The sequence below is a fragment of the Cottoperca gobio genome, chromosome 12, assembly GCF_900634415.1.
Source record: "Cottoperca gobio chromosome 12, fCotGob3.1, whole genome shotgun sequence".
Taxonomy (NCBI): Eukaryota; Metazoa; Chordata; class Actinopteri; order Perciformes; family Bovichtidae; genus Cottoperca; species Cottoperca gobio.
The window spans coordinates 13,526,479-13,540,565 of record NC_041366.1 but is presented as its reverse complement, the minus strand read 5'-3'; the positions used below and the strand labels follow the sequence as shown (position 1 = coordinate 13,540,565).

The window sequence follows — 14,087 nt, the reverse complement described above, 5'->3', positions numbered from 1 at the left end:
CAAATGTTAGAAGAATTAAAAAACTTTCATGCACACACACACACACAGGTGCACACACATATTCCTTCCTGCAGCTATCGTGTTGCCACCGATTGGCTACAGACGTCACCGTTTGTCTCTCTTGCTTGATTTATTTATTTAGAAGAGGTGACATTAATATTAACATCAGACATGTGTTTTTCATTCTCCCTCTCTGAATGTATAATACCGTGAAACAGATGGGAGGAGGATATGTCTACAAGCCTATCCGTGTAAGCTTTCAACACTTGTCTTTATCACCCCTGGGTCTAAGCATGACTGCCTTACTTAAATGGAATATGTGTAGAGTCTTAATCAAAATCAGGTTTCATTTGTACAGCTCTACAAACTACACTTTGTGCACTAAAACTACAATAATGGACGGTCCCTAAAAATACGTATGAAGATCCTGTTGCAAGTCAAAGTGTGCCTATAGCCTACACCTTGAGAATGTTCTTAAGTCTGAAGACACATCACCTACCAGTGACCTCGGGAGAGCATGCTAAAATGTGTTCGACTTCCAAGGGTAATTGCCGTTAGATCATAGCTAATCCAAGACCAGACAAAATACCTGAAAAAATGTTGCGTGCTATGCCTCTGAATGGAGGTGAAAGTGATACAGCCATGACATACCAATGAGCTTCCTGTGGATAAGCATACAATGTGTATGAGGCCAAATGCCCATTTTCCCCTTAGGCTTATCAGAAGTGCACAGTTGTGCTGAAAACACCTCTATTCAGTTTCACTGATACTGTATGAAAGAAACGGTATAATCTGACAGACGTATTCTTTTAAAAAAAAAGAAAAAGGTAACTAGAGAGTGTGTGGATAATAATACCATGGAAACATATTGCACAAAATGTTTCATGAGCCATGCAGATGCCAAATAAAGAAGAGCAAGTAATCGACGTTATTAGAGGCAAACCCTGCTAATGCTCATCCCCGATCGTATGTGCGATTCTCTTTGTGGATCAAATAATAAAAGATGAACAACATTATCAACATACCACGCCAACAATGTTTCATCATAGCTTAATCTACTCTACCCGAGGTCGTACAGAATCTTTTTGGTCACGTCTTACCGACGACTCAGAGTGGAGAAAACATCTTTGATTTGTTTGAAGTCAATGGGCCGATATTATCCAGAGTGACAAGTGGGGGGAAAAAAGGAGAGTCAGAACATGTGTCCCTGTGCAGATAAAGCAAACTCCACCAGGAACCTGGACAGATGTGCACGGTGGAGCAGAAGAAGAAAAAGATTATGGGAGGGAACCCGTCGAGGGTAGGATTAATGGTTCACATTCTTTATCTGAAAGGAAATCTCAGATTGTACAGCTTGGAGGGAATGCAAATAGGTACAAACAAACCAGCATAGATAAAAGGTTTAAAAATCTTTTGTAGCAACCATGGGGATATGATGACAGTGAGCTGAGCAGAGCTGGCACGTTTCCAAGGTGCAGAGCAAATACTGTTGGGAATCAAATTTTATGGGTCTTAAACATCATTGTGACCAGCTTATGAACAATGACTCTCCTTTTTATTCTTTGAAAACGCACTCACACTGCTCGTCATGTATGCAAAATAAGACCCTTATGTGATTTCAATAATTCCATTAACCACGTTAGTTGAGGCTATTTAACAACATTGCCACGGTGATGATGAAATAATAGTGTTACTGTGAACACAAGCCACACTACACTACAAAAATGCATATAGATAAAAATAAAAATAACTTTAAATATAAAACCTAGAGCACAGTCTGAGTGGAATTAGTCTGAAGTTCAGAATATAAGCAGAGGTTGGCAAACAATATAGTGTTGGAGTATGCATGAAAAAAGCAAAGACAAGAGGGAGGGAGAGCAACTGGAGCCCAACAGAGCGATGGGCTTTCATCATGTCTGTGATCTGGAAATCTAACCGTCAACCAGTAGGAGGACATTTACAGGCTGTTTGGTCTGTTTGAAGCCAGAGAGTGGAGTGGAAGTGAATTCCTGTGAGGCAGGTTCTGGGTAAAACATATATTTTACTGACAGTTTGAGGCTCACTCTCACTTCCATCTTATTCCTCACTGGTTGTAATTATGGCAGAGTGGTGGGGTTGTGATTTGCAGATTGCAAGATGATGGACTGGCTCAAAGAATAAATATCGTTTGAAATAATTAAATGTCCTTTAGCAAAAAAAAAAAAAGACACTTTTTGCCGTCAAAATCACCCACCCAAAGGAATAATTTGTAAGTGGAAAAAGTATTAAAACGTCAACATAAGAAAACACTGCTAAAAAGGGTGAAAGAGTGGACAAATGAGGCTTCAGAATTGAGTAATACACTTTACAGCCTATTTTTGGCAATGCACTGTTTTCCATTTCACATTATTCCCTTTTAATCAAAAAAGATTGAATTGTTTGCCATTGTTGTTATTGGCAAGAAGTAGATACCACAGAGAAAAGGCACTTTGAAAATAAATTGCTTGTACTGATGACTGACTGATCCTTTGATTTTCACTGAAATAATTATGTATAAAAATGGCACAAGAATCGTTAAAAAACCGGTAGCAGCATCCGTAAACGTTCAACGGAGAAAAAAATACGGCAGCTTTATTGAGGACTCTGTAAGGTGTAAGCAATATTTCCATTTGTCAAAAACAGCTTTTCATGTCACACAGACAGCTGCCACCGAGCAGTCTGCAGCCAAATGGCTGAGTATCAGCGGTTAGGTATGCGAGCATTTCCATAACAACTGTCGCAAGATAAGTTAGAACTTGCACACAAGTAAGAGCGGTGCCCAGGTAAAGGAACTTCCACCTGCTATTGAGAACTCTGATATCACTCACATAAGGATGAAGTTAGTTTCCAAGCATTAATATAAAAAATGTGAGCACACACACACACACACACACACACACACACACACACACACACACACACACACACACACACACACATAACGCCTCAAGAAGTAAGAAATGTCCATTCCATACACGCAATTACTCCGTCTGCTCTCCGAGCCTTTTTCTCTCCTCATGTTTCATTTAGTTAGACAGTCAGGGGTGGACTCCACTATTGTGTGCATTCATGTCATCTGGGAGGTCAAAATCCCCCCACTGGGCCAAAAACTATCTCTCAAACCAGAACAAGATTTAAAAAAAAAAGAAAGAGAGAAAAGGTATTTAGCAGAGTAGTTATGTGTGGCTTCCTCTTTTTATGTACCGTCTACCTGTGTACATATTGTGGGATGGGGAAAGCTTTTCACCAAGGATTCAAGCCACTTAAAAAAGGTTTTGCATTCATTTGAATTACCATTGAAATGATCAAATATGTACTAATTAGCTTAAAAACATTCAATAAATGCTCAATTTTTAGCCAAAGTAGTTTTTCAAACATTATAACAACTGAGAATGAATTCAGTCAAATAGTATCAATCAATTGAATTCAATAACAAACTAAATAATGAGTAAATTCTTCATATTCGTTGATGATAGCAGCCTCCGTCACTGCCCAGTTAGTTTTTGTGCCCGTTTGTGTTTGTTTCTAAATGTGTGAATGAGAAAGTAACTCCTGCTTAACTCTTTGGTACATTTCACTTTTATCCCCAAATACAAATGTACTTTGTATTGTATCAATATTTTTATTTTACGTGAGGATTAAACGTCAGGTCGAGACGCATCAGTATCGATCTGCCCAACTTTAATAGTGAAACACCAGAAGAGAAAAAAATATCACATACTGAAAAGAAATATTCCAATTTCTGGACTCACCGTGTATTTAACAAACCAAATCAAATCACATAACAGAATAATATATATTACATTTATTTATCCATTTAGCGTAAGTTAAATCCAATTCTGTTGATTTCCGTTAAATCCATTTGTTTAAAACGGTTTAGAAATCTGAAAAAAAACCTTGATTTCACATTTGTTGGATTCAACTGCTGTGCCTTTTATCCAATCAACCTTTAATAGAAAACTGCCATTCTATTTCCTGTCTTTTATGCAAGCAAATCAGAGCTTTGTTTAAAAGGTTATGTGTGCTCCTCTCGCAGTATACTTAGGTTAAGTCGTGCAATCGCTGTAGTGTCCACAGAGGAAGACCTCATTGATCTGTAGGCAAATTTGAACTTTGTAAAATATTCAACGTGGCTAATATCATGCTTGGTTTTAAGATATTGTGTGCAAGTTGGTGGATTTCACACGACCTCCTCGGGCCCCGAACGTCTGCGTTGTAAAAAGTATTTTACTAAGAGAGCAAATACATTACACAGTTTTTGTCACATGGGGCCCTTTATTATGAGATGGGGGACACAATGGAAAAGCCCAAGCAACCAAAAGAGCAACAAAATGCAATTGCTTTTATAAATCATTGTCACATTATGCATTTGGTCCCCTTTACAGTATACAGGCAGAAAGTTTATGAATCTTTTGGGAATCAGCTTCCAAAATGTTTACATACACTGTTCTTTGATACTAGTCCAGCTTTACTTACCAAGATAAGTTGTAGTCTTGGAGTTAAACCCAAATAAATATATATATATATATATATATATATACATATATATATATATATATATATATATATATATATATATATATATATATACTGTGAAAAAGCTCAGCAGAAATCCATCAAGGAGGGCGAGGGTCACAATCAAACTCTTACAGTCAGATAGATTGATGACAAAAATGTAGGTAGCCTTTCATTTATTATATAAATGTTTAAATAAATACAGTCTACTGGTTTCAATTTACATGAAAGGACACATTATAGTACTGGTGAGAGTCCCTGGGCATGTCACTGAACCTATAAAAGCTTTCAAAAGGCATAGTGGAGGTCCTGTGTAAAATGCTAATGCCTGAAATGTTGGTAACATAAGGATACACTGCTCTGTATTTATTCTCAAACCAGCGTACTTAGCTCAGATTTGTAAATATCAGACCATTACATTTCATAGAGATTCAGCAATTACACGTATAAGCAGACAACCTAATCTGCGTGATAAATAAGTAAACTGAGCCCACACCTCATGTTTATCTATAAGGAAGGGCACACACTTTTTTTTAGGACCGACCCATTTCTTTATTCATCCTGCTACGGTAAACCTCCCCCAAAAGATTGTATCTTATCTGGCTCATTTAAGAAGAAAAAACCAGACATATATAAGACAAAAAAGAAAATACTGAATATTGAGATTCCCCCATTTGCCAAACATTATCTTTCATCTTCTTTGCCAATTAATAAAATGGATCAGCAATTGTGCATGTTGTTGCTTTGCATAAATCAGAAGGGGAAACGGGCAACAAAAACTGAGCTTGTGCATTCATTAAGGGTATTTGCATACCCCCCCCCCCTCCCCCCTCTTAGCAATGGTAATGATCAAATGATTATCTTGAGATCAAAGCTGCCCACCACCGCCATAAGGCGAGACACTGGTGGTAAAACAAAAGCATTACAAATACAGTTCCTGCAAAGGAAAGAAGCAACCAGCATGGGTCACTGACCACAATTGATTCATCCTTCCCATGCCTTCACTTAGGCCTGTCACCATTAGGCTAAATGAGCAGGATTCTTCACTCTCTGCCAGTCAAATGAGTTTCCCCATTGTGTGAGGAATTACAACCTCATTATATGTTGTTTGTTTTCAAAAAAGCACTCTTTTTGCCAAAGAAAGACACATGTTTCTTTATACACGATCACACACACACACACACACACACACACACACACACACACACACACACACACACACACACACACTGCAAACAAAAACGAATTTAGCATATTCAGACTACAATCAAACATGGTGCTACTACAGTAGGTGAATACCATCGGCTCGTTATTACTGCAGGGACCAGACCAACACTGTGGATGCACAAAGGCTAAAATATGTAAAAGCACTCCTTACATCAAACTTCTTTTTGTTTTTATCAACCTTAGTGATGGTAAATCTGTGTTCTCATCTCCACTTCCAGAGTTAAATAGGTGTGGAAATGCATCTTAATCAACGATTTGGATGATGAATATGTGTATTCCGTCTTTAATCCTAGTCAGCTAAAAAAAAAAGGAAAAGAAAATAAGCGGAAATGTTGCTGCATGTCAACAAATTGAAAGAAAATCCTGAATAAATTAGTGGAGAAATCAGAATGAATGCTTCCATATGGGGGCAACTCACATCTAACGATCGTCTGGGGATTTGTAAATGCAAAGCTGTTGCTAGAACGGCGGCCTATGCCTATACCTATGTTTCGCCACAAACACGACAATCGTCTTCTTCGGTGGCTGTAGCTGGGCAGGCGGGGAAGAACTCAGGCTCAGCAGACAGACAGACAGATAGACAACTCCTGGGGAGGCGAGCCGGGAGGGAGTCGGAGATTCTGAAGGAGACCTCTGAAATGTATTTATTTTATTTATTTTTTACTTTGAACAGCAGCAACAGTGAGTGAACCGTCTGCGTGTGTCTGTTAGCACGTTAACACAGACTCATCAATTTTTCACACATGCCAGTGTAATCCTTCATCATCAGCGGTATGAGTTCGGCTTGTGTTAGTAAACTATATACACACATGGTCTGAGGTACAAATGTACATTCTCAATTAGGCATGGGGCTATATGAAAACAATGTCACGATGAAATGTCACATTCCTGTATTTTTCCACTTCTCCACCATGATGAACGAGCTGGACAGCTGTTTCTAAGTCACATATGTGAGGATACTCACGATTATCCCGATAATGGAAATTCAACACGATCAACATATTGTGAGTGCTTTTTAATCGTGAGCTGCATTCAAACGTATATGAACAAACCAATTGACATGAGACTGAAAACATTGGGGTGGGGCGTAACATGTACGGAGTGGGGTTAGGAACATAATTCCCACAACAAATTAAACAGCCTGTAGTAGAGCATTCATCTTAAAAAGACAGCCTCCTATAAGCATACTATAGTATAGCAGGTCAAATGATGACAAATAGACCATTTGATGGCCTGCACACGCTCCACCATGGATCCTATTCTCTATGGTCTCTTTACACCCTTGGTATATCAGTTGGATGAGCTTGTTCCCAACTACACTCTAAAAGAAGAGCTATGCTAACATTTAAAAAATATTTAACAAAAACTTACACCTCCATCTCAGCTCCAACACCATGTAATAACTCCCATCTTTGTTGTTGACCTCCCCCCCCCCCTCTTCAGTGCGTGTCCTGCAGTGCTAAGCTCAACCCCTGACATACGATTGAGACGTAGTGCAGCGTGTACATGTTTTGTACCACAGGGAACAGAGTGCTCGCTCTGGTGCAGGCATTCTTTTTTCACTTTACCACGGATGCTTTTTAATCTCCCATCTCTGAGCAAGCAGGCTTTGCTGTTACTCCTGCTTAGAGAGAGATACACCGAAGGGGGGGGGGGGGGGGGAGAGAGAGAGAGAGAGAGAGAGAGAGAGAGAGAGAGAAAATTAAAAGCGTAAAGATTTAGTCCAATTCGATGGATAGAGACGATAGAGGACACGGAGACTTTGAATGTTTTCACTCCTGCGTTAAGTGCCTGAAGGTTTTCAGAAAGGTGAACTCCTAATGAGGCGTATACCGACTCAGCCATGTTGCTAAACATATCGATTTCCACCCAGTTCCACATCACTTAAAACAAGCAAGGAAAATTATATTGTGTGACAAAGCGTAGCAACATTGAATTCTCTCCCTAGAATTTCTAAGTGTGATGCTATAAAAGTTTCCATTACAGTCCAAATGCATAAAAAATTGGTATTCAAAAATTAAATTAACAGACTTTTTTCTTTTTTTTTTAAACCAATACGATTGTGGAGCAGAAGAAAACGATGGCACTAGGAAAGAAAAACCCTGATGCTGAAAGGTTAAACACTTAAGTCCTTGAATTTGGATTACACACAAAACCTTTTACCAAAAGTAAGGACGGTACACCGACCCTGTGCTTATTGAATGTAATGATTTCCATCACCGTTTGCTCATAGTTATTTATTTTCACAAGAAAGAAAAGACTAATAAAACAAAGCGAGAAACGAGGCGACGGGAAGAGGCTCTGTACATTTCCTCTGCACTGCCCTTTCTGCTCATCCATTCTCCATGACACTTGAGGCAATAAATTAAATCTGAGCAGGCAATGGGCCACGGTGGGAAGGGGGACTTGCTGTCCTATTCCCACCTTCCCTAACCTCGGACTCTCGTTCGACAAAACAGATATCTGACAGAATCGAAGAAACAGACACAGGACTGTGCTCATTAAGGCTCGGATGACATTTGTCTAATAAGGTCTGCCATAGCATTTGTAAATCTCTGTGGTATCATTATTTTTTATTTAATTCATTTTTCTAGAAGTACATTTTGATGTTTGTGTGAAAGGAAACAAAAACAGCTACTGGAAGGAGATTTAATGCATTAGGTTTGCACTTTTATACGTCAGTCAAGTGTAGCACAGCGCTAAACACTGACTGGCGAGGTAACAGTGGTACGTGTTATTAAGCTAAATAGTGAGAACATATAGTATATAACTATAACATATATATAGTGTTAATTAGTTTCTAAAAAGTCAGTGAGAACATGGTTTGCAGTTAATTGAGACTTTTACTGTGAGTTGTTTACATTATCTGCAACAATTCTCTGTTCTTTAGTTCAGCTTACATTATTTGTGTTGTTACTGTGTTCTATTGTTCACACCGCTGCCTGAAAGCATCAGAGATTAAAGGATAGTAATAGGTGTTGGTGGGTGTTTGCTTCAATCTAAAACATTATAGAAACTATACAGTCCTATAGTGGGTATTCAAATATGAAACGAACAAAATGAATAAATAAAAATTGACGATGCCCATGCCAAAGCCCATATAATATGTGTGTATCTGACTGTGTAGGAAGTGGGGCTTACACTTGTGTAGCATCCCTGGATCACCAAAGTTCACAATCTTAATAGGAGTTTGAAAATAATAATAAAAAAAGGAGGCAGAATATCAATGCAACAAATGCAATTCTGATAATAATAAAAATTCACTGACTATGTGATTCAATTTGCTCATTTTGTTCAACTGAATCAACAACACTGTGTTTTTATGATGTCGGGGGTGCAATTTATTTCACAAGCAGACACAAATACATCCATCAAGAGGAAAGCTGTCAGGATGACCTGATGTGTTATGGCGTTGAATACTGAAGACAAGGAAAACACAGGTGATACCAAAATGGCTTCTGCCATGGAATCATGTGTCAGGAACTTAACACAATAATAATAATAATAATAATAATAATAATAATAATAATAATAATAATAACAATAATAACAAAAACAATACCAATCATAATAATAATAATAATAATAATAATAATATGAGAGTTTTCACATTGCAGAAAACACAAATATGAAATATATAAAAAATATCAGTAGACTATAGCTTTTAAAAACAAACATGTGTTACTGGTGTTTTTCCTGATTCTAGGAATTTATATTTAATCTCACACATTTCAGTTTTGTAGTGATAACATCAGGTTTCATCCTGCATACAACTACATTAGAGCGGTTATTCAGTTTGAAAGTGTGGTCAACGCCATGAGCGAACATGGTTTGCATCAAAAATATTGAAGCCTCCTTTCTCCCTCTCCCACTACAGCATGCAGTCATGCACTGGAAGGGCAAAGCAGCAAATTTGCTAGCTGGCTGACTGGGAGGACAGAGAGGCCTTTCTCACCAGTCAACGGCTGTCCTTAATGAGAATAGAAAGTGATTTACTAGCTTAATGCTCCAGCCCTCAGCCCTCAGCCAGCCTGCCTGCCTGCCTTTGCTTCGCGAAGCCAGTTTACTCAGCACTCCCCATACAGAGAATAAAACCGAGACCGGGAAAAGAGAAACAAAAAAAAAAAGATAGCAAGCCAGAGTCTGAAAACTGTAGTAATGAGACATGGATTTTCTCAGTACCCACATCAACGAGTTCCACCAACTCTTGCATCTTTGTATTTGCCATATAACAGGTTTTCTATCATTCTGAGCCAATATAGTTGCCTTGAATTGATTCAAGCAAGAGAAAGCAAGGTAAGCTTTCCTTCATGCATAGTCTGCTCCTCTTACAAAGCAAATATATTTTTGGGTTGGTGGAAGGCAGAAATATTTCCCCACTATTATGTCCTCTATGATTGTCCAATCAGCGATACTTCTCCTAAGACCTTTTAAAGTCAACGGCTTCCACAGAGAACTTGAGAAGATGATATTGTGCTTGTGTGTATTAACTCAGTTATATAGAACTAATTAAACAAAAAGTGGGACATGTAGGTTAAAACCTACAGTGATCAAATGTTAAGTCATACAAACTCTAGCCTAGTATTTCATTCAGTTATTCTTACACCACCAGCAATGCATGTGTGCTATGAATTCTGTGCTCAAGTGAGAGTAAAATACCAATTTCATGCATATTCACAGGAGAAAATTGCATTCCTTGATTGGGGCACCATGCTTAGGGTATGCACAAAGTTATAATCATATTTAACCACAGAATAGGAAAGGCAGCCATAAAGAGAGGCAGATGAAGAATGAGAGGAAGGGAATATAGGATCACGGAAACATGAGCTGTACTTTGAGGCAACCGTATTTTAAGTATCACCAGGGAAAGGGGGGATTGTGTAATTAGTTGTGTTCCTGGATTATTGGTTGCGCATCATGCTGGCTAGACAACAGTATAGTTACCAAGGAATCCAAACAAGGTAATGGAAACGCCAGGGAGTGCGTGTATGAGCGCAGGTTATTTTTTTGGGAATGTAGCTCAAGAGTGAACACAGGCTGCCAGTGTGCCTGGTCCCAATGCGCACAAACGTGCAGCTAGGTTGACTGGTTATCATCGTGGAGGGGGAAACAACACAGTACCAGAGCAGTTCTTACCCAGTGTGAAGTAGGGGAGAGCTGTGTTGTCAAGATCATCCATAACGGAAATTCGCCCAGGTAGGTCTGTCCTAACGAATAACAGGAGTCTGGATTCCCCCCCTCCTCCTGCTCCTCCTCCACCACCACCAGTTCCTCCTCCAGTTCCTCCTCCACCAGCACCACCTGCTCCAGCAGCACCCCCTCCTCCTCCTCCGACCACGTTCCCCGAGGCTCCGCCGGTGAAGCTGAACTCGTTCTCCCGGAGTACGGGCAAGGTAGACACGGTTACGGATTTCACCTCACATGGCGCCTCCGCGTCGCTCTCTTTGTCTCTTGCTTCGTCGGGTGATGTAGCCCCTCTGTTTGCGCGGACTGTCAAGGTTCCCGTTAGTAAGAGCCCCGCGAGAAGGACGCGGAGGTGCAGCAGTAATATCCTCGCCATCCCGCTCCTTGTGTGTGGTTCTCTCGCTTTGAGTGGGGCTCATAAGCTGTCCGTTCACTTATAGCAGGCAACAGACGCTGCAAAAGGAGTCGCGTCCGTCCAGGAGGCGGCAGCACAGGTGTAGTGAGGATGACATCTTTCGGCTCTTCACACACATCCGTCTGTGTTCACACTGTGGGACAACACAAACACACTTAAACACGGAGGAGCACGTGTCCTGTTAAAGACAGGCATGATGTGGAGTCAGCATGTTTTTCAGCATTATGTTGGCTTTTCTGGCTTAGTTTATTTGATAGAATAAACTCTCAAATCTTGTGAAAGTAAGAGTTCTGATTTCTTCAATTAGACATTTTAATATTTTTTAAGGAAATCAGTGATTCTGGTAGGACTTAGACTGCCATATAAGCAAACTAATATCACTAAGTAAATTAATAAACGTGTGTGTGGGAGACTGTTGCCACAATTATTAACGTATGCCTGAGATTTTCCAAACATATCTTTTATGAGGTTTCAGAATTCATTCTGACCTTGAAAACAGCCATTAACAAAATGCTATTTACTCAAGGTCCATTTAGTAGTTGTTATTATTATATTATATGGGCTTCATCTGCACATGGCGTTTGCCAGATTTTCATATGTATGTAAGAGCACTTCTCATCCACTTTGACTCCAAAGTTGAATCTCAAAGTTCATTCCTGCACCTTGCAAACAACATCACCTCAAGGTGCATTTAGTAGTCGTTCTGGAGCTGTTGATCATATCATGATCTTCATCAGCAGATGGCGTTTCCCAGATGACTGTTAAGATTTATTTTTCTAAGAATTGCAAGGACTTCTTAGCCATGTTAATTTCAAAGTTGGTTTGTGAACTTGAAAAACAGTTGACAAAACAATCTCACCCCAAGTATATCTTTAATATTTGAAAAGCATCAAATATGTGTATTTTGAGTTAATAAGTTCACTGGACAGCTTGGGGGATTGCACATCATCAATAAAACATAAGGATTAATGTCTAACACACTACATTGTCTTAATTAATGATTAATCCTAAACAGTACAAAAAATACATCAGATGCATAAGTACTACGGGTGATATCCCCCCCTCACTTTATAAATGATGCCCCAGGTCTTCAACTTACCATGCCCTGAAAGACTCAGTAGCAAGTGTTCAGCAAAGGGTTTTCATTCATCCATACATCCTACCTTCACCTCATGCGCTGTTAAATAGATATTTTCCATTTCCTGCAAATATAAGTATATTATAAGTAGTAGTAATAGTAATATAAGTTACATTTTAGTCTGCAGTTTCTCCAAAAGATCCCAGTTCAATGTAAAGTACATTTAATCAAATATATCAATGTGTGTGACTGCACCAGAAAGCAAAGTGATACATTTTCATAGTTATATAAAGAAATACAATAGTTCCAGTATACACATGATTACATGAAAGTCTGAATTTAACAACACGAATAAGTTACACAGATAAAGTTTAATAAATAAATGAAAAGTAGAATTAATTAAAGTATGTACCTATAAGTTATTGTTATACTTACTGTAATGCTTAAAAAGTAAAAAGTATATTAAAAAAAACCTATATATATACTGTATTTCTATATATGTTTATGTATATATGTTTATGTATATATATATATATATATATATATATATATATATATATATGTATATATACATGTGTGTATATATATATATATATATATATATATATATATATATATATATATATCTATGTATATATATGTACGGTATACATATATGTATATGTATGTACATGTGTATATATATATGCATGTGTATGTATATATATATATATATATATATATATATATACAGTATATATATGTGTGTATATATATATATATATATATATATATATAGTATATATATATATATACATATATAACATGTATATATATGTATATATATACATGTGTATATATATATATGCATGTGTATGTATATATATATATATATATATATATATATATACACATTATATATATGTATATATATATATATATATATATATATATATATATATATACAGTGTATATATATATATGTGTATATATATACATATATATATATATATATGTACATTTGTATATATATATATATATACATGTGTTTGTATATATATGCATATATATACATATTTATATATCTCTGTTTAACCTATGTATTGTTTCTAGACATTTTGTGGACCTTTAGAATGAATCTGAATTATGTTGTGTTACCTTCTGTGTTACTCTTCCCTCTGGGGGCAAGAGAGCAAATCTGCGTCCTTGTGCTCTGTCCATGGTGCTGACACTTTTAAACTTACACTGTGTCCCAATGCCATACAACATGCCAGTGTTAGCCAGTATGCTGTACTTCCCCACTGATTTTCACTTTATATCTTTGCAATTAGTACCTCAGAAATGAATGTAGTCGTCTTTAGTGCTGCACTAACAGTGAAGGGTACAAGACCTGCATCAATCATTCAATGACTTGAGAAAGAGAAGTAAAATGTTTTAGCAAATATTTAATATTGTATTTTTAGCTTTCCAAGATCTTTCGGAAGCTGTCTCGGCACTATGAACAACTTATTTTATTCATCATTTCCTGTGTGTATTACATTGTGGGTTCTATCTACAATCTACAAATGTCGATGCATAGTTTGCATACTAACACATTTGAGTATATTTATTATTCGTCACTTTTCTCGTGTGAACATACTGCTTGCTCTAAACTTGCTGAGAATTAATATG

General features: G+C 37.7%; 1 protein-coding gene across 1 annotated transcript in view; it reads right to left on the bottom strand.

Annotated features, from left to right (window-relative positions):
- Window positions 1-11,457, bottom strand: part of astn2 (astrotactin 2) — a 244,671-nt gene extending 233,214 nt beyond the window's left edge. Inside the window, exon 1 of the mRNA XM_029444334.1 lies at window positions 10,897-11,457. Coding sequence (XP_029300194.1) covers window positions 10,897-11,320 — 424 coding nt within the window. The 5' untranslated portion in view covers window positions 11,321-11,457. The remainder of the gene's footprint in view (window positions 1-10,896) is intronic.
- Between the last annotated feature and the right edge of the window lie 2,630 nt (window positions 11,458-14,087).